The 21,573-nt window shown below is 42.5% G+C and overlaps 1 protein-coding gene across 1 annotated transcript; it reads left to right on the top strand.

Moving 5' to 3' along the window:
• The first annotated feature begins 902 nt into the window (after window positions 1-902).
• MDC1 (mediator of DNA damage checkpoint 1) lies at window positions 903-17,910 on the top strand. The gene is made up of 16 exons (XM_075186643.1): window positions 903-962; window positions 2,764-2,879; window positions 3,331-3,783; window positions 4,731-4,815; window positions 4,955-6,888; window positions 7,129-7,197; window positions 7,456-7,521; window positions 7,786-7,830; window positions 9,498-10,280; window positions 10,876-10,922; window positions 11,494-13,671; window positions 13,995-14,159; window positions 14,384-14,566; window positions 15,030-15,155; window positions 15,976-16,086; window positions 16,197-17,910. The coding sequence occupies exons 2-16, from the start codon at window positions 2,765-2,767 to the stop codon at window positions 16,374-16,376; spliced, it is 6,540 nt and encodes a 2,179-aa protein (XP_075042744.1). The 5' UTR covers window positions 903-962; window position 2,764; the 3' UTR covers window positions 16,377-17,910.
• The last annotated feature ends 3,663 nt before the right edge of the window (window positions 17,911-21,573 follow it).

The raw sequence follows: 21,573 nt of genomic DNA on the forward strand, positions 1-21,573 counted from the left end.
ATTAGGCAGATTCAGTTAGCCTCGAGCTGCCACCGGACAGCCCCAAGATGTCCGGCTGGGCACATTGTCGGCTAATATGGTACAGAAATTTCTGCTTTTTTTTTTTGCTCATATTCTATGGGACATAAGGGAAAACGAGCGGAGGTTTTAGTAAACACTCTGACGCAATGAGCCTCCGTGGAAACACACTGCGTCACCTCACGCCTAAATGAATCTGTCCCAGAGAATACAAAAAAAAGAGGATTCGGTGTATCCCTCTGCCAGATACACATAGTAAAATAAGAACCACAACATTTAACATAAATGTTTACCTGAGTAAAGATACTATTGTGAGGCAAAAGGGCAATCTGTAGCTTTTCAGCTTCAATAGCGGCTAGTAGAGCATTCTTGTACTTGTAGTTCCACAAGAGCCGTTGTTTGCCTAAGCTTGCTATACTCAGGACATACTACTAACACAATATATTTCATGAGACATTAGCCTTGACTATGTTATCCTCGGCACAGTTGGTTGGCTTCAAACAATACTTTTGAGCTAATTAAGTTTAATTTTTTTCATAATATAAATGAGAAATCTATAAAGCCCTACTGCATCCTGTCAGAGACGTATAAATTAGGACGGCAGCCATTTGCGCGAAGATCAATTGAAAGATTCATTTCAACAAAATGGATCCGACAACGAGGTCACAAACCCCCAATTAATTTATTCCTCTAGCGCTTAGAACTTTTGTAACTCTTTTATGGCGAAGCAAAATAAGCCGCAGCCAATCGGGAGCCTGTGTTGCTGTTCACGCCTCCAACCTCCTAGCGTGACGTCACTGGCGTGTGGAAGGGCCAACGGATTCCAATCCCAGTGGGTATGATGAGTGACTGGAGCCTTCCCCAATCACAAGCGGGCTGCTCAAATGTGGGCAGGGCCAAGGTGCTGTATGCATTGGAGCTGCGGGAGAGAGGCAGGAAGTGAGGTGTGGAGATGTATATACGTTGTCTGTGTACATATATGTATATATTGTGTGCCATGTGCTGTGTAAAGTGTGTGTGAATGTGGGCAATGCAGCTCTGGGCTCTTGCTAGTAACAGCACAGGCAGCTATGCCCTGAACAAAGTACAACAGACAGTAGGGTGCCAGTATATAGGGGGGAGGGGCTGTGTGTCTACTTTAATACATATACAAGTGACTATGGGGACCATAGGAGATTGTTATGTAGATTCTTGCACAGTACAACTTCTTACTGTATATGCATGATGCAATTCTCAGTAGGGTTTAAACAAAATGTCAGTTTTATGATGATGTGAAGTGGTGCTATGTAGGGGATAGGCAGGGGCTGGCTGACAGGTAAACTTAAGCTGGGGGTGAGGGGGCAGACTCGGCTCAGCAGTCCGCAAGGGACCGGCCTGAGGGGCAGATGCCGCACTGAACCCCAGCCAGCCCCTGGGGATAGAAGTCTGTTTCTGCACAAAGGGCATCTCATAGACAGTTGTGTTTACACAATAGCCTGGAACTGTGTTCCTAGTTCATCAAATGTTGGCAAGTTTGGAAGTGCCAAAGGTTTCTTGTTTACATGCAAAGCACAGGCACACTTCTTACGGTGTTGAAATACACAGGTTACTGTGAAGTTAACAAACAGTTTCTGAAGGAGAATTGTAGCAATCAATTCCATCTAACAAGTTGTTCATCGTTTTACACAACTACAGCAACAAAAAGTGAGGCCTCAGTATCTCTTATAAATGTATATATTGTAATATTTAATCATCTTGCAGTTAGAAAACTGCTTCCGCCTCTTCACATATATAAATGTAAATGTAGACTTAACCTCATGTGTCAAACTCCCATTGTCCAATAGATTGTAAGCTTGCGAGCAGGGCCTTCTCACCTCTTTGTCTGTTTTACCCAGTTTGTTTATTGGTTTACTATGTTTGTCCCCAATTGTAAAGCGCTACGGAATATGTTGGCGCTATATAAATAAATGATGATGATATATAAAACAGGCTACTTTATCAAACACCAACAAGAAACAGCAAAGATTACTCACAAAGCTGTAAAAATGTGGGAGCAGGTAAGCGCTTTTATATGGGCAAATCTACCAAAGTAATAAAAGCCCAAAGCTCATTCACTCATGATTTATTTTCTATATAAATGGGGTGCGACCAAACAGTATTTTAGGATAAAATTGTGAAAGTGCTAGTGTTCCTAAAGTAATAATAGGCAGCACTTTGAAGTGATACTGTTACTGTTTCCACCATAATCTTTAACTGGTGGACCCACAATCCCAATATGATCCTCTTACGTTCCATCACGGAACAGTTTTGACATCATATCTCACCAAATATAAGGTTATATTTTACAGGGTGAACATCACTACTCACAAACTCTAACTGTATATTTTAAAACGATTTGTATGTGTGTCTGTAGGCAAAATGCAAGTTTTTTTTATTGCCTCAAGCCTACAATATATGTGTGTGGGCAATCGGGCCACTTCAAACCCCTCATTTAAACTACGTATCTGCAGTATTGCATGGGACAAAAACAAAACAAAGCAGTGAACTGGTTAATGGTTTATTTAGCCTTTACTTTAGTCCCTGGGTGGATAAAATAAAATTACTGGCCAGTAAATACAATCTAGAAGCCAGAGCAAGCAGCCATTGGATATTTATCTTTTTTAAGATATATACAATTTACTATCAAAAGTTAGTAAGTGTATAATTATCTCAGCTACCTGTCTGCTAGAGTCTGATCGGCCTGAAACGTATGTATGTGTGTCATAGGATGGATGATACCCAACGCTTGCAGTGGGATGACGATGAGGAAGAGACTCCAGTGAATAGACATAGACCGGTAGGAAATCTGCACATGTTCGCTGGGATTCATGGACCAGCACAGGGTGAGTTCCTTTTTTTTAATTTAATTTCCACATTTTTATTTCTAATCTTTTTGACGGTGAGACTGGACCGTCTTGGAGATCAGCCCCATGTTGTTTGGGAAAAAAAAGGTACAGTTAGTTAAGTCTAGATCAAAAATATGACCTCTTGCCATCTCCACCAGTTTTGTAAGTGTCCCTGTTATGGTGGCTTGTGGCAGGTTTTCTAGTAATATATTTGTTATTTGTCACTTGTATGTCTAGCTTTGTAATAATCATAGTTTTTTATGCTTTTGTGTTATTTTATTTCACACCCCATTTTTTTTATTTTTACTAGTAAACATATTTTCTTTATTTCTTTACTATCAGTCCAATACGTGCGACCTGTAATGTTACTGGTTTTCCCCATCTTGTCATTTGCTTCTCAACTTTATCGGTGTTCCATAGTTCTCTTCTTGCTTTGTTATTCCTGCAGATTTCCCCATCTATCTTGGCCAGAATCTCATTGGCCGTCATGCTAGCTGTGATATCACCCTGCCAGCACAGTCTGTGTCCAAGAAGCACGCAATCTTGGAGGTGAAAGCAGACTGCCATACCATCTGTGACAATAGCAGCCTAAACAAGACACGCCGCGGCAAGGCAGCCCTTTCGCCGAACGTACGTTACTCCCTGTCCGATGGGGACTTCTTGATGTTTGCTGATGTGGCATGTCGCTATACCATAGCGAAAAAAGTTGAAGAGACAACTACTCTGGAAGATAGTGAGGATGACTCTGTCCTGGTGCCCGGAACTCAGGGACCTTTGGCAATTGAGAACACTCCTGCTGTTGCCATCCGTAGGATGGTGCGAGGGACTGTACTGGCGAGGGACTCTGGAGATGAGGATGAAGATTCTGATGTTCCGAGGAAGTTTAGCGGAGAAGGGGAAGGTAAGAGGGATGGAAATACTAATGTGGGGAATTCTCTGGACCTCCGTTATAGAGCTAGGACAAACTCGGCTTTTGTTTTAGCCATTGGCACCTGCTGTTACATGCCAATTCAGGCTAACGGCATAATATTATTGAGAGCTTAGAAACTCTTCAAGAAGCAGGAAAAAAAATCTATATATTTTTTTCCATCAATGAAATTCATTTAGCATGATGTTATTAATGTTTACTGTGCATACAATGCATTTTTATAGTTTCTCTTAATTGCAGACTCATGTTCTGGCATGCATATGCATCTGTCATCCGTGTCACTCGGCACTTACCCGCAACCTGTACCTGGTGCAAGTGATACGACTGAAAAACACGAACCTTAGAGGTGCCCATCAGACAGATATACATGCGCTCAACCTTGACATGCACTTATTGTACATTGACCCTTCCCGTCCCCGTTCCACCCATGAAATCATAGGCTGTCTGAACTGTACTTTGTTCGAAGATGTATTGGATGTACTTGCGTTCACTGGCGCATAGACCGTTTCTGGGCGTGTGCAGTGCAATTTTATGCAAAATGCGGAACATATCGGCATTTACCTTTCTTAATGAATCAGGCCCACAATGTTTGTATTTAAGATTTATCAAATTGTGTATATACCCTTGTTATCAAATAAAGTGCAAGCTATTGTAATCTGTAATTTTCCATTATAGACTCCCAGTGGCTCTCCTTGTTACAAGTAATGATAGTTGAAACATGTTTCTAATATTTGTACATAAGTAGTAATTTTACCAGTATCTAAAGAACTTGCAAGTTAGGTTTTGAGGCATTGGTGACTGAAATGCAGATCTGGTGAAAATCTAGACTTGCTTCCCAATAAGCAGTACTAACCATAGTAATGCGAGTTTGATACCCAATGGAATGGGCCACCTCCTGACATTCTCTGCTAAAATTTCAGGTTTTGGATCCGTCAAAGACAGCCACAAGACCTCAGGACCTGGAGCTGTCTTCTCTCCTATTACTGATACCATTGTGCCTGAAAGGTAAAACTTAAATATCTTTATTCCACTGGAAATGTTATAGTAGATGGCAAATATGAGTATACAATGTCACTGGCACAGGCTAGAACTTTTAAGTTGATAAATTAAAGGCAATTATAATGTGACTTTTCTTGTTTCTCAGTGATGAGGAAAATGATACTTCTACCTCCGAGTCTCATTTCCCTTCGCTCAATCTGCGTTGTGATAGCGACAAAGACACACATGAGACTTCTACAAGAAGAAGCTCTTCCATACCCTCCTCGTTGGGCATCTTGACCCCTCCGTCTCTTAACGAACAGGCCAAAGATGTTCCACCAGTAGATAAAGAGGAGAAAAAGGCCGATATACGGACAGATGGAGAAAACAAATTCACATTGTTGACCAAAGATGCCTCTGATATTAAGGATGACCAAGAGGGAGAGCAGAAGGCAAAGTCTATGTTGGATGACAGTCTATCTGGTGACGATGGTGGACACGTTCAGGCTGTTGTAGTTTCAGTTACGTTGGATGCCAATTTGAAGGAAGCTACAAATGAACGCGAAGAGACTCTAAAGGACGATACAATGAATAAACAAACCCCCAAAATGATGTCAACCGGCAATCCTTGTGTCCAGGAAGATGAAGATGCAGATTCAAGAAAAGATATAGTGCAGAAGGATGAACTTAATACAGGCAACAATGCCCCCATTGAGGAAAACAATATAAAACTTATGGGCACAGATTTAAAGGAAGTAGAAGCTGATTTTTATTTAGACACCGATACTGATGTGGATGAGGAAGACACTACCAGCTCTCCTTCTGGTGTTAAGAAAACCGAGACAGTTGAGATCAAAACTGATGGGGGACAAGAGCAGATCAACGGCAGAACCTTGGGAATGAGTGGTGCAGTTCTGGACATTAAAGAGGATGATGCCGCATCTTCAGGAGCAGATTTAGAGACTGTAAAAACACATCAAATAAACATAGACAGTGACACAGATGATGAAGCTGACAATGCTACACATGCAGATCAAAAGAAAAGTGACAGAACTGAGGTTAACCTGGGCAGCAATACAGATGGTGAGGATGATCCGAAGATGGTTAAGTCAACGAGTGAAAATGCTGACGTGAACAGAAGGAAAGAGGAACATAGTAGAACTTCGATGACCACAGAAACCAGCAGACCTGATAGTGACAGTGACACAGATGTTGAAAATACTGCAGACATAGCCAAGCCAGATGAGAAGAAGACTATGCAGGACTCCAGAAGCACCAGTGAAGAGAAAAATGAAGGATTCCACATGGACAGTGACACAGATGTGGAGGACGATGTCTCCAACCCAGAAGTGAAGAAAGACGAGTGGACAACAAGTATAACTGTAAGGGAAACCAAAAATAAATTACACCCAGACAGTGATACCGATGTGGACGAAGATGTTGACATCTCCAGCACAGTTCTGACAAAAGATAAACAAGACTCTGGAACAATGAGAATGGATGCTCAAGAGACAAAAGATGACTTCCACCTGGACAGCGATACCGACGTAGATGAAGAGGATGCGATACCAGGAGCATCAGATGCTGTAATGGAAAATAGACCAACATCTCAAATTCACATAGATGATCAACAAAAGGTTGAGACAGCAAAAAGTGATGGTGAAAAGGATGAAACAGGCGTCACAAATAAAGAGGCCTCTGCATTACACGTAGATGAGGACAAAGATGTGGATGAGGATGATGCTCTTTGTGTCCTAGTATTGGACGAAACTCTGGCAGCTGAAGAAACCACAAAAAGTGGCCGCGAGGTGGAAGTGACTAAAGAAGAAGCTGCTGCATTCCAGATGGATAGTGACACCGGTGTAGATGAGAATGATGGACCTGGCCCGGGATTGGAGGAAGCTGAAGTAGCTGAAGGCAATATGCAGAGTGGTGGCATTCGTGAAGGAGGAGGCGCGGAGGTCCTTGAGACAGGGAAGGCCTTGGTACCATCAGGCGGTGAAACGGGTGCTCTGACTCAAGCTTTGAAAGTGGAAACCACCAACATTCCTGCAAAAAACAGCCTGGAGGAAGAAGAGACACAGAAAACCGACTCTGAAAGTAAGCGTGTAAATGAGACCTCTAACCAAAACTTAAAATGTACTTTTGAGTCTTGTTCAATTAGGTATTATAAAAGAAAATTAAGATATATATGTATAGATATAGGAATGCGAAGGTCCCTTGGAGGAGGACATCCACTCGTCCTGTTTAGACGAGTTGTGCAGTGTTTGATCAGTAACAGATGCCTACTTATGTTTGTGCTGTTTATGTAAATAAAACATTTTGTATACTATATTGCAGGTACTGACTATGACCTTATGGCCACACAGTGCTACCTGGAGCCACAAGAAGAAGAGTCCAATTTACCAGGTATCTGTAGAATCTCAGGTTTTGCTTGAGTTCATATTTAAAGCTGGTTATGAGGTATGAATGTTTATAACATTTCACTTTGTTAAAGGTTTGTATTGTAAACATAGACTATGTGCCAGTGTTTGTAAATATATACTTTTACACAGTAGTTTTATGGTGAACTAAGAGCAGCACCGGCTTTCAGAGTAATTAATGATTCACTTTAGTTCTTGTTATTAAGGCCAAAACTTCTTCTCTTTCTTCTGATCTGCTGCTTAGATGAAGAGGAGGCTACCCAAGATTACATCTTCAGTTCTACATGGGCGGAACCGGATCCGTTTAAACGTAAGTCTGTAGCATTGAGCACAGTCCCCCCTGCATACATCTGTACTGTTCCTGTATTGTACACACACTATCCTAATGTGTAGCTTTGGAGGACACAGGAGCAGTGGATGCACTAAGACAATGGGTACTAAAGTATTAAAGAGTCTCAAATGTCAATATTAAGGAATAAATGTATATATGCTTTTAATCATTATTCAAGAACTTTTTACTTTCTGTGAATTGTTGGTTGACCTTTCATTCTTTTATCACATTGTTTACATACAGGTCCGGCGGATCCAATTAGCGTGTTACAAATTTCAGCAGTGACTCGTAAGTACATCTACTTTATGCTGTTTTGTCTGTTATGTAAGGGAACCGCTGGAGCCTGCATGCATCCGAGGACTCCACCCAGTGTCCTGCAGGGGACGTACCTGTGTACCGAGCACAGGGAATGATTACATAACAAGGGGCCTGATTCATTAAGGATCTTAACTTGAGAAACTTCTTATTTCAGTCTCCTGGACAAAACCATGTTACAATGCAAGGGGTGCAAATTAGTATTCTGTTTTGCACATAAGTTAAATACTGACTGTTTTTCATGTAGCACACAAATATCAACTTTAAATGTCAGTGTACAAATAAGCTATCAAGTATTTGTGTGCTACATGAAAAAAACAGTCAGTATTTAACTTATGTGCAAAACAGAATGCTAATTTGCACCCCTTGCATTGTAACATGGTTTTGTCCAGGAGACTGAAATAAGAAGTTTCTCAAGTTAAGATCGTTAATGAATCAGGCCCAAGTTTTGTAGTGTTCTATTGATAACTATATCACATTGCATTCCTCTGCTTCCATGCTATTCATAGATAAAGCTCAGCAGCTGGGGGGCGTCACACAGATTGTTCCCTTCAGGCAACAATACTTTAAAGAATGCACAAATTACAGTTTGTTCTACTTATGCGAAACGCGTGTCTGTATGTTTAGAGATCTAAAATGTACACGTGTATAACTTGTAGGTGTATATATATTTTTTTTCCCCCTGAAAACATACATATTTATGGCTCCCATTTAAAAACCTTCACACCCATGTGAACTCTTATGTTATGGCCATAGAATCCACCCTATACTTCATTCTGGGTACCAAATAAAGTTGTAGGAAACCATAGCCACTTGTCCTGTTAATTTGAGGGTATCAGAAGTCTAAAATGTGGGAAAATTGGCATTATGAGTTAAAGATTTTGGGTGATAAAAAAATGGTATTGTCCTGGAAAAGCCATAATGGAGCCCTATTCATAAGAAAAGTATGGGATCTTTCACCCAGAAACTCATTACCCAAAAGTAAATAGTGACTGCTGCTTTGTGGTAGTGTCACGCACACAGACATGATCGTCCAGTGATTCCTTCTGCCATCGCTCTGATGAGCACTGCTACACAGGAAGGGATTTGTCCAGATGAGTGTGCATTATTGCACTTTGCTAATGTTATAAATTATGTGTGTGCACTGCGAACATTCCTCTGCTTAGTAACCAAGAATTAAGATTATACTGATCTGTCACAGACACAGGGATATTATTTAAACTAATGAGTTCTAATTTGTATATGTTTTGCTTTTTGTTCCAGATGCTTACTGTCTGACTTACTTCTGTTTATTTATGACAAAATGTGTCCTCTCCCTTGCTGTAATTTCCTCCCAAATATAATTACCTGCACTATGTAAATACAATGGAGGATACATGTACAATAGTCGTTCTAGTAGTATTATAAAAGAAAGCTGCCACTGTGGCAAAAATGACAAGATAATGAACAATTTCCTTTCTGTTTTCTAGATGTCATTGCAACAAATTCTTTTTCTGTGCTTTATAGACACCAGTGTTTGTTTTGGGTATAATGGTTCCATTTTAGTTTCACCTGAATTAAATGTGTTCCTGTGTGAGTTGGTTTATAGTTTAATGTTCTGTTTTATAAATATATTGTGACCTTGACATTATTTGTTTCAGTGAATGCATCCGATGAGGAAATAGACGACAATGCCATAGCTGAGACTCAGCCATATTGCTCTGAAGAAGAATCACACGTGGGACTCCGTGTGCAAGAGACACCTGAACTTGGGAATGATAGTGTGTATGAGCAAGAGACAACCCAACCTGCCGATAGTGTGGAAGGATCAGAGACAAAGCTTCAGCAAATATCTTGTGGCACAATATCCCAAGAGGACACTCAACCCGTCTCCCAATACCTGGCCACAAGAGCTCCCCAAGAGACAGGTTCTTGGTTGCACCTTAAGCGAGACGTTCCAGCTTCTGTTTGGGTAAGAAGCATCCTGCAGGAAGAAGCTTCCACTGATCAGAAAGAAGAGGCTGATGCAACGAAGGAAGTTGAGCAAGTATCATCCATGGAGCTGGAAGCCACGCAGCCCTACACACTAGGTATCCCAGCCTCACACACACTTACAGTGCAGGTTCATACACCAGATGTGCCAGCTGCAGAGGAAGATGGTATCTCTGCTCTGCCAGCAACTGAGAACAGGCCCTCGACACCATGCAGCCTAGAGGCACCAACCACGGATGACCTGACCACCCAAGCACACAGTGTTGCTGATGACACACAACCCTGCAGCCCTCATGTACAAACCACAGGAGAGGATGACACTCCCGACTTAAATGCGGTGGCCACAGGATGTGATGACACAAAGCCTTGCAGCAGCGTGAGCGTCCTAACTGGAGAGGAGGACGCTAAGGAGACATCTAACAAAGTCAAAGGGAAGCTGTCTACAAGGAGGGGTTAGTGTCCACAGTGGAAATAAGTTTATAGGTCTAAAAGAGCAGCGGATACCAAGAATGACTTGTGGGAGTTATTCAGAGCCCAAATCAATACATTTTGTCCTACAGCTCATTTATTTGTTTATTTAGAAACCAGTTTATTGACTCTTTAAAGTGCTGTAATTTTATTTGCACGTATATCGTATAATAGGGTAGCAAATTGGTAACACTTAAATATTTAGCATAAGTTCTAAATTGTCTAAAAAGTAATATACATGACAATAGTTTTTGAAAACCTTTACTCTGAAGAGTAACATATCCCGACACTAAGGACTTACATGGTAATTAGCTCATAATCTGTTTTGCAGCTACTGAGTGTTACTTTCTATTAGTGTTTTATTAGAGATGTCTGTACCCTTTGTATATACATATACCACATTGAATTAGACTTCTTTCTTCAAAACTTGCCAGTGCAGTCTGTGTATTCAATATGAACTAGTGACACGAAGAGACGAGACACAATTGATGTCTCCGCTGTGTGACGGCGATAGGCACCCTTTAAAGTGTTGCTGTTCAGCTATATATTTTTTCCTTACGTGCGTCTCCTGTATTACAGGCCTGAGCAGAAGCATAAAAAGAGAAGAGTCTGCAAAGAAAGTACAGGTTAGTAAATCATAATGATTGTTTAAAGGGGTGGTCCAGTTTTGGGCAACTCCTCTTCTTTAGTTAGACCCTCCCCCCTGTTCCCATGGGACACCCACTGTTACCTGAACTGCTGGTGTCCCGCATACAGGAGAGAGCTGTCAGCGATGGATGACTAAACCATTCTATGAATTTGGTTGGCTAGGATGGGAAGCATGAATGGATAGTGTAATCTTATTGGCCATGAGCCACGGCCAATTCAGTCAGTTACCACTATATACCTCCAATCCAAGGAGTTTGTTCTCCCCAGGCCTCTAGCCACAGACAGAGCGTTACTCCTAGCTGTAACATGCAGAGGTCCAAAGACTCTGTTAAGTATTGGTAGGGGCTTCAGGGGTGGAGCCCCACTGAAGTGCTATATGGAATGTGGGTTTCCAAAAGTGAACAACACCTTTGATGCTGAAACCCCACATTCACAGTACACCAACAAAGGCCTATGTGTGTTTATTAGTAGTGTCACCAGGTTTTGAGTTGGTCTAATCTATTTAAAAGTAGCTTTTATTGACATCTGTATTTTGTGTTTGTCCTTCAGACGGCAGCTGAAATTGTGGAACACCCAGAAGAAGTTCTTGCAGTGTCTGAACCCCTACCTGAGAAATTGAATGAACGCGATGCAGGAGTGCCAAAGCAACCTGGAAATGAGATGAAAGGAGGAAGAAGGAGAGGAGCAGGGAAAATGGGAGTGGTAGAAGTGGAGGACAAAATTGAAACAAAGGAAGAGGGTGTCTCGACAGATACTCGATTGAGGACAAACAAAAGGTCCTCTGAATCTGAACCATCAACTTCGGGGATTAATGAGAAGGTTAAGAGGAAGAAACTGACTGGGAAGAGTCTTGTTAATGTGATCAAGGAAGAATTGGAAGATGAATGTAAAGAAGATTCTGGCCTTACCACTGAAGAGCGTAAGGATATTACTGTCCCTACCAGAAACCTACCATTAAATCCTGCTGGCATGATTGAAAGTCAGATATGTGAAGATGACAAGGGAGATAATGTGGTTAAGCATATGTCAGAAAAAAGTAAGGATCAGCCAAAGGAAAATGATAGCAAGACATCTGCGGAAATTAGTGAGACGCCCATTGTTTCAGATGGAAATTCTACCCAAACGGTGTCCGAGTCCAACGTTGACCTTCCAAATAAGAAACGTGTGACAACCAAAAGACGTGCTGCTGCAAAGCTAAAAAAGTATACTACAGAGGAAGCAGAATCCAGGGATAATGGAGATAAAATGAACGATGAACTCATTGATGATCACAATTCCAGGGTGTTTCAGGAGCAAGAAGTGATACACGGGAAGAGTCTTGAAAAGAGAACAACTCGAAAATCTGATGTTGTGACTGCAGAGCTTGTGGAACAGAAGAATGATAAAGGAGAGGACAACCGATCCAGTATAAAGACCAGACGAGCAGCAACCAAGGAAGAAATACCTCAGGTCTCCACCCCAGTTGCAGTAAGAAAGAGAGGGCAAGCATCAAAAGCAGAAGTGAAAGTCAAAAGGAAAAAGTCAGATGAGTCCATAGAACAAGAAAAAGTAGGAGAGGGGAAAACAGGAGAGGACAACACATCCAGCATAACAGGACAAACTGAGGACATTCAAGTTGGTCTTGCTGACCCCAGCTCTGGAAATGAGAAATCGAGACGGCTGAGGAGGAACGTGAAAGAAGAAATTAAAGAGGAATCTGAGAAGGTGGAGCAAGCTGGGAAACTGACTTCTAGGAGAAGTATGAGCACAAGAGGTGGTGAGAAAAAAATGGAAGAAAAGGAAAGCCAAGGAAACTCTGAGGATAGTCCAGTGAGTAAGACAATGCCAAGGAGAACAAGAAGGTTTTCTAAGGAGGAAACTGCAAAAACAGAAGAAGTGACAGATGTTGGAAAAACTGAGGCAGATGACACTGCTAGAAAATCTAGTAGAACACGGAAAAATGTGAAAGAAGTGCAGAAAACAGAAGTCGATATTGGAAACAAGGAAGATGCCAAAATGAGTGAAACTCAAACAACAAGGAGGGCCAAAAGAGAATGTAGAAATGAGGAGAGTGTGGAAAAAAGAGGAACTGCAAAAGAAACAGTCTCTAGAAGGACAAAGAAAAATTCAAAGGAGGAAGAAGTTGCACAATTAGAAGAGGATCAAAGTAAAATATCTGGAAGGACTAGAAAGGGCTCCAAGGAAGAGTTAAAGACTGAACAAAAGGGTGAGGAGACCATTGCAGAGACCCCCAAAGAAGAGCCAATTGGTAAAAAGACCACCCCCAGAACTAGGAAAAATGTAAAAGATGATAAGAGAACTGGAAGCGAACAGGCTGATGTTGACTCCAAGTCTGAAAGATCGTCCTCAAGAACAAGGAGGAAAATATCGATGGAGGACACTGAAGAGGTGCATGGGGAGAGCAAGACAAAGGAGGTGCTAGGTGAGGGAGCAGAGGAGAGGCCAGAAGTGGAGTTGTCGGCACATGAGCAAAAGTCAAGGCTGAGTGCTGGGAGAAGCAGACGAGCAGCAACCAAGGAAGAAATACCTCTGGTTTCCACCCCAGTTGCAGTAAGAAAGAGAGGGCAAGCGGCAAAAGCAGAAGTGGAAGTCAAGAGGAAAAAGTCAGATGAGTCCATAGAACAGGAAGAAGTAGTAGAGGCAGAAACACCGCCAAGTAGAAGAGGCCGGCCACGAAGATTGGTGGCCGAAGCAGGCAGCACTGAGACAGGAAACGCTGATGGAAAGGTTAGTGGATGTTCTCACTGTGGGCTACACTGGTAATAGCTCAGAAGATGCAGTATAGTTTCTGTATCCAGGAGAGTTAAATCTGGAGATGTTCATAACCGCTGCTCAAAAATTATCCTGATCTAAGAGAGCTAAACTCCCAGTAAACAACTATTGCTTAAATAAAGCTGAAATTGTTAATGTAATCTTTCTCCTAATCATCCTTGTCTGTAAATATTTATGACTCCTGTTGGACAAGCGTTTTAGAAACAAAGGTTGAGAAGTCCTGGAATATGAGAGCAGAGCAGAGGGTTCTTTAACCTCTCTCACATCTTCTTTCCTAGGAAATCCACCCTCCGAGCCCATCTCCATCTCGGAGTAGCCGTCAAAGACCAAGTTCTGCCTTAAGTAACCCACCAGAGATCCGCACCCCACGGCGCACCAACAGAACGTCTACTTCAGCTGCAGCCACCAGCCCATATGTTCCTCATGCAGGATCAGCTCCTAAGGTTCGGGTTTCACTCTCTCACTTTCTCTCTAGAAGAACTGTCCTAGCTTTCGGGGCAAACTTCTCCTGTTATCCTCTTCTCCTTCTAGCATCTGTTCCACTTCAGTCTTTAACTCTTTTCACCACCTATATATTTTTTCTTCTATTGCCCTATGTTCTATTTTATTCTGTATGTTCTGCCCTACCCCTTCATTCTTTTAGGTCGTCTTTAACTTTCTTTCTCAGGTTCTATTCACAGGTGTGGTGGATGCGTTGGGTGAGGGGATAATCCGCACATTGGGAGGAGATATTGCAGACTCTGTATTTGACTGCACTCACCTGGTGACTGACCGTGTCAGAAGAACAGTGAAGTTTCTCTGTGCTCTTGCGAGGGGTATTCCCATTGTTACATTGGACTGGATTGACAAGGTGCACATTTGTTACCTTTGCCCCAATCTCAATCAGCCCTGGCTGCACTGTATTCCACCTCTCCAGCACTCTCTGCCCAATCTCCCATCTGTACAAGCCCCACTTCCTCACTATCTCGACACTTCTTCGCTCACCTTAAGTTCTTCTTTCTATGTATGCTATTTGGGTCCCTGATGTCTGTAGTGGTAAAGGTTTGCCGTACTATTGATGCCAATCCCCCTTGAACTTACCATTGATGCACACGGTGCATAGATGGAAAGTATAAAATTATATATATATATATATATATATATATATATATATATATATATATATATATATATATATATATATATATATGAGAGAGAGAGACTCTGACTGACTGACTGTATGTATATATAATTTTTTAATGTTCATTTTTTTTAACCTCCATTTAATACTAAATTTTGGTATGTCTCTTATTCACTCACGACTTTCCTCGCAGTGTAAGAAGAGTGGGTGCTTTTTGTCCCCAACTGGATTTCTGGTTAATGATAAAGAACAAGAGAAAAGCTTCAACTTTGTGTTATCAGAATCACTACAGAAAGCTAAGAGAAGGCCACTCTTTGAGGTATTGACTCCTGATTAATCCTTTCTTTGTCGTTATGTATAAAATGGCCGTAAATATTTATAGTCCCCTGCTCTGTGTGAGTTACAGACTCCTAGGTTTTTCTGTTCATGTAAAACTTAATGTGATAGCAGCCGACAGTTATAACATACCTGTCTGTGTCACCCTGTATGTAATGGCCGGGTGTATATATACGTATCTTCTTGTCTGTGTCGCCAGATGTATCTGTAGCTTCTCCTATCTGTGTTGCACTGTATGAGGTGGCCAGGTGTATCTGTAGCTTCTGTTGTCTGTGTTGCACTGTATGAGGTGGCCAGGTGTATCTGTAGCTTCTGCTGTCTGTGTTACACTGTATGAGGTGGCCAGGTGTATCTGTAGCTTCTCCTGTCTGTGTTACACTGTATGAGGTGGCCAGGTGTAGCTGTAGCTTCTGCTGTCTGTGTTACACTGTATGAGGTGGCCAGGTGTAGCTGTAGCTTCTGCTGTCTGTTACACTGTATGAGGTGGCCAGGTGTATCTGTAGCTTCTGCTGTCTGTGTTACACTGTATGAGGTGGCCAGGTGTATCTGTAGCTTCTCCTGTCTGTGTTACACTGTATGAGGTGGCCAGGTGTATCTCTAGCTTCTCCTATCTGTGTTACACTGTATGAGGTGGCCAGGTGTATCTGTAGCTTCTCCTATCTGTGTTACACTGTATGAGATCGCCAGGTGTAGCTGTAGCTTTTCTGGCCAGTCACACTGGGGAATGAGAGATGGGGGTTTAGAATTATGGAAAACATTTGGAGTTCTTGCCACTTTCTGCTCTAACTGATTTGTCATTATAGGGCTATGAAATTCACATTACTGCTAATGTCAAACCTGAGCCTGAAAATATGAAGGATATTATCCGCTGCAGTGGGGCAACCTTCCTTCCAAAAATGCCCCGCACATTTAAGGTAATGTAGCGACCACCGTTGGATATATAAATATCGGTTAAGACATAGGCTCAGTGATTGGGGTTTTCAGAGCATGTTAGACTGTCATCCCCTCCTTATTTTACTTTTAGGAGAAGAGTGTTGTCGTGTCGTGTCCTGAAGATGCCGCTCGTTGCAAGTCCGTACCGTCATCCGTTCCGGTCACGACAGCAGAGTTTATTCTGAGCGGGATCTTGCGCCAGGAAGTAAATCCAACCGCCTATCTGCTGAACCCAGCAGTGGAGAAGACCCCGGCCAAGCGGAGGCGCTGAGTCTGTACAGATACCGATCATTATATATCATATAGGGTATATCCGTGTTTATAATGAGCAGTTTTCTGTGATAAGCGCTGTAGATATGCAGCAGTTATACAGGGTTACCTATCCGTTTTTTATTAATGATCACCGTATTGGTCCCTAGTATACGGCAGGACTGTTGGCCAGCACATATCTGCCCATAAATTACTATCTGCACATTTTACAGGATGTACATACACAAGTGACACATCTCTACCAACTACTAGTAACAAAAATAGGAAATAAAACGTTGCCAAAATACCTCCAAACTATTATTTTCAATGGATTTATTTGTCAATTTTAGAATGTCTTTTTTTTTTTCTGGTTTACAAATATATGTAAACCAGGGGAAAAAACACCCACATTCTGACAACACATCAAATAAACCTGTTGTGAAGTATAATTACAGTGTATAAACTGTGGCACTGTATTTCCAAAGTTCTCACAATTGAAGCAACATATTTCTTGCTTGCAATGAAGGTACACATTGATTATCATACTGTAGAGATACAACGTAGCAGTAATAGCAGGAGATTGACTGATAAGTAATAGAGTTGTGGGCGCTACCACCAGCAATAGTAAATTAGATGACGTGCTCAAGGAAAAGTGAAGCAGCATTTGAAATCCCAGTGACACTGGTCATAGCACCAGTAATAAACCTTTGGTCTTTTTTAGTAATATGTTTAATCCTATGTAGATTTATTGTTCTATAGATCCAGTATGCTGTCCCTTTGCAGAAGGCATTGGGGCTCATTGAAGCCTTTGGGGGACATTCAGTTCGGCGTTTGGTATCTTCGGAGACCCCTCGTCTCAGAGTTTTTATAGGAATCACCGCTAATTTTTTCTTGCATCCCATAGAGGTTCACATAAAATTGAGTGGAGATTCTTACCGTAATGACCGGTGAGGTGCACAGTGGACGTTGCAGTGATATCTGTAACCCACGTTGCGGACAATTGAATTTCTCCCTTTGTATTATGCCTCAACGTGAGCAACAGAATCATTGCGCAATCTGGCCACGCACATTGGTGGCCTAATGGGGCAAGATTAAGCCATTTGGTGCTGGATTATTACCACCTCACACTGGGGGTCATTAATGCAGCTGGAAGATGACTACATACACAGGCTGATATAAGTCCTCTTGGTAAATGCATTATAATGACCCTGTCAATGTGGATTGGATGATTGTTGGGCGTCTTGGGGCAAGAGGCTGCAGTACCATGCTAGCTTTAGACTGCTATGAGCTTACTGTGTAATGTCCTCTTTGCTTTTACTAGATAATTAAAGCCTGGTGCTGTCACAGATTATTTGCTCTTTTTTGCCCTGTATGACCTAAAGGAGACACTTACCACTCCAGAATGTCAAACGTGTTGATGCTAATTTATGGCTGAGTTTATATAATTGTAGATACATTGTGACCCAGCATATCCCTGAATCATAAGCACAGGGTTAGTTATTTGCCTGTATATAGAGTGAAGCCCTTTGTGTATATAATAAACGCACAGTATTTTTTGTCCTGTGTCTTTCTTTTTTCTTCTTCTACTTGTTCATTATCAGTGTGAATCAACTTCACAAACCATTATTAAAGGATATGTCTACTGTCAAACAAGGTCGTAGATGCATGATGGCTAATGGGAATTGTATATCACAAAGACAAAACAGCTACTGGAATATTAGCTTTACTACAGATATTTAAATATGGAACTGTCCCTTATTCTTGTCTTCCCTGTCTAGTTTCCTATTTGTCACCCTTATTTTTTTTCTACTTCAGCTGTGGATGGTTACAGACGGTAAGGTAAGTGCTGTCTCTCATATGCAGAGCAGTGTTAGGTGATCACAGCTTTGGCACATTTGCATTATGTTTCAAAATAGCACTAATGATAACTAAATAATATTACTAACACACACGCAAATGAAGTGCTAAAGTTGGTGCCCTACATCTCAGATTCTACTCTGTCAGGGTATTACAAAAAAATCGAGGATGGGTAAACGTTGCAGGAAGAGGATGCAAGTTGAACAACAGCTGAGGAGCAGCAAGATAAAGCTGATCAATGCAAATATTGTTTTTAATATGCTAGTCAGACATCTCATAGAGGGTACAATTTTGGGCAACTGTTTACAAGAATTAAATAGAAAAATTTTAGAGTGCTCAGAGGCGGGCGTTAAAAGGAATGTATGTTATACTGTCAAGATGGTACAAAGAGTAGAAAAATAAAAAAGGAGAAACCAGGGAAATATGGGCAGAGCCTGAGCCCACTATCACCTGAGTCAGCAACTCTTAGAGGAAGACACCATACTGAGCCTACTGCCATCCACAGAATGTCTGTGTACCACAACAATCGTGGCCAATCTGTGACCACCAGAAACACTGGGACCTTTTCTCTTTTTATAAGATGCTCTCAGCAACAGAGGAAACAGATCAAGCCAAAATACTGGAATTGTCATGGGGTCTACAAGGAACGCCTGTGGATCTCTGGTTCATGAGCAAAAACGCCCCAACTTATGCTTCAATCAGGACACTCGTGTCAATATCTGGTTGCCCCCATTTTACCACAATCTGATGGAACATGCCCAGATTGAGACCAACCCCCAGGATGAGTCTACTAAAATAATCTTTTCAATTTTCTACCCCTGTATGAACACTGCTGATGTCACCAGGATATATTTCTGTCCCCAGCGCATGATCCTAGTGGTTACCCCTTAGGTGCTCAAGAGCCACCATAAGCTGGAGCTGTTACCAGACGATAAATGTAGGGACCAAACCAGCCCAGGACGCCCCCACGGAACGCGTGGTGAGCTGCGAGCATATCTGGCACCAGCCTGCTAGAACTCACATAAGCCTGCCGAATCATAGATGTAATCCATCGGGCAATGGTCTTCCCCCTCTTATGGGAGTCATACAAAACAAAGAGAGAGTCCGTCTTACGCTAAGCAGAGGACTAATCCACATAAGTGCGTAAAGCCCACAGCTAACAAAGCCCTCACGGAAAGCAGGAACCACTATATCCTGCTTCACGTGGAAACCAGACAATTTTTGGCAGAAAAGAAGGCACCGTCCTCAAGACTGCCCTGAGCCCTGTCTTCATGAGAAATCAAATAGGGAGCCCTACGCGATAATCTCCCAAGTTCTGAGACCCTGCGAGTCGACGCTATAGCTAACAAGAATACCACCTTTCAAGTCACAAATCTGAGTTCAGCCAAATGCAAAGGTTCAAAAGGTGGCTTCTGGAGAACACCCAGGACCAAATTGAGATCCCAGTGTGCTATCAGCGGAACTTAAGGAGGCTGAATGCGCAACACCCCTTGGAAGGTCTTGACTTCTAGAATAGCCAGACGGCGCTGGAAAAACACAGATAACGCAGAGACCTGGACCCTGAGCAAGCAAAGATTGAGCCCAACATCCAAACCATCCTGGAGAAACTAATAAACGAGACAAACAGAAAGAAGATGACTGGCAAGAATGAGCATTACACCATTTAACATAAGCCAGCCACGTCCTATGGTAAATGCGTGCCGAGGACAGCTTCCTGGCCTTCATCAAGGTCTGCACGTCACCGGAAGAGAACACCTTTCCCCACCAAATGCCAGCCTAAACAGCCATGCCATTAAAGCTAACTAAAAGTGAGGATGATGAAAGGGTTCCAGTAAATTGGGCCTGAGAGAAAGGCCAACCCGAACTGTCTATGAGCAGACGAATATTGGCATACCAAACCCTCCTGGGGCAGTTTGGCACAACCAGAATTACTGGATGGCCTCTCATAGCCACCCGTCAAAGTACTCGCTGAATCATGGGAATGTGAGGAAACAGGTATCCCAGTTGAAATTCACAATGCATGGTCATTACATCCAATGCCGCTGCCAAGGGATCCCTGGACCTTGCGCAAAACCTTGGTACATGGCAATTGTGACGAGAAGCCATCAAATCTATGCCGGGGAGGCCCCATCTGTCGACTAGATCCTGAAAAACCTGAGGATGCAAGGACCATTCTCTTGGGAGGATCGCATGCCTGCTCGAATAATCCGCTTCCCAGTTGTCCACCCCCGGTATGAACACTGCAGATATGGCTGGGACTAAACTTTCTGCCCAAGACAAAATCTCATTCGCCACTGCCATGGCACCTGCGTTTCCTGTTCCGCCCTGGCTGGTTAACGCCGTGGCGTTGTCCGACTGAATTCGAGTCGGCATCCCCCTGAAAAAAGGCAGATTGCTCCCCCTGAAGAGCCAGGAGGATCACCTTCAATTAAAGGACATTTATCGGCAAGGGAGAGACTGATGCCCCTCTCAAATGGGAACATGGAGATAGACATCAAAGACGCCTATCGACGCCAAAAACTCTAAGGGTTCCAGTCTATTGATGACGGAGCAAACCGATTCCATCCGGAACTTGTCTACTTGCAAATGCTGATTTGAGTCCCTTGAAATTCAAGATTGGCTGAAATGACCCATCCTGTTTTGGGACCAGGAATAGATTTGAATAAAACCACCGACCCTTCTGGAGATCCGGCGCTCTGCAAACGACTCCTGCTGAAAGAAGATAATCAATGGCCTGAGTCAAGGCCCTTCGTTTCAGAGCATAGCGAGAAAGAGAAGTTGAGAAGAACTGCTTGGGAACCCGGACCCAAAAGATCTATCACGTATCCTCTGGATATGATCCCCAAAATCCAGCTGTCCCATGAAGACACCACCCACTGGTCTCTGAAGAGTTGCAGACAGCCCCCCCCACCCGAGCAGCTGCGAGAAGAGGGATGTTCCCATCATGCTGGGGACTTGTCCAGGATCTTGGAAGTCGAGCGCCACCTGGGAAAGGATCCCCTTCCCCTTTGAGACTAGACTGCCCTCGGGATGAACAAGGTCCATCTCACTGACGCCTGACTCTGCCAGAAGTGTGACCTCGAAAGGACTGCAAAAAGGAACTAAACCTAGGTGGTCTGGCCCTAGGAGCTTTCACCGGCAGAAAAATACACTTTCCACCAGTGGACTGGGAAATCACAGTAATAAAAACAAAGTAGTACATACACTTGCGCTCCCGTTTTTGTCTATAAGGAAATCATATAGATGATCCCTTATTCATAGAGGGATATTCAAAATACACACGTCTAATTTAATATGTAACCACAAAAAATTAACTGAAAATACATGCAGCTCAAACTGAAAAAAGGGGGGAGGAAACAGGC

This window comes from Mixophyes fleayi, chromosome 9, assembly GCF_038048845.1.
Source record: "Mixophyes fleayi isolate aMixFle1 chromosome 9, aMixFle1.hap1, whole genome shotgun sequence".
Lineage (NCBI taxonomy): Eukaryota > Metazoa > Chordata > Amphibia > Anura > Limnodynastidae > Mixophyes > Mixophyes fleayi.

Excerpts from the sequence above, each read along its gene's own strand:
- MDC1 (XM_075186643.1), top strand. The coding sequence starts at position 2,765 with ATGGATGATACCCAACGCTTGCAGTGGGATGACGATGAGGAAGAGACT. Across the intron at positions 6,889-7,128 it reads ACAGAAAACCGACTCTGAAA|GTACTGACTATGACCTTATG; the intron begins GTAAGCGTGTAA and ends ACTATATTGCAG. Across the intron at positions 15,156-15,975 it reads AGAGAAGGCCACTCTTTGAG|GGCTATGAAATTCACATTAC; the intron begins GTATTGACTCCT and ends TTGTCATTATAG.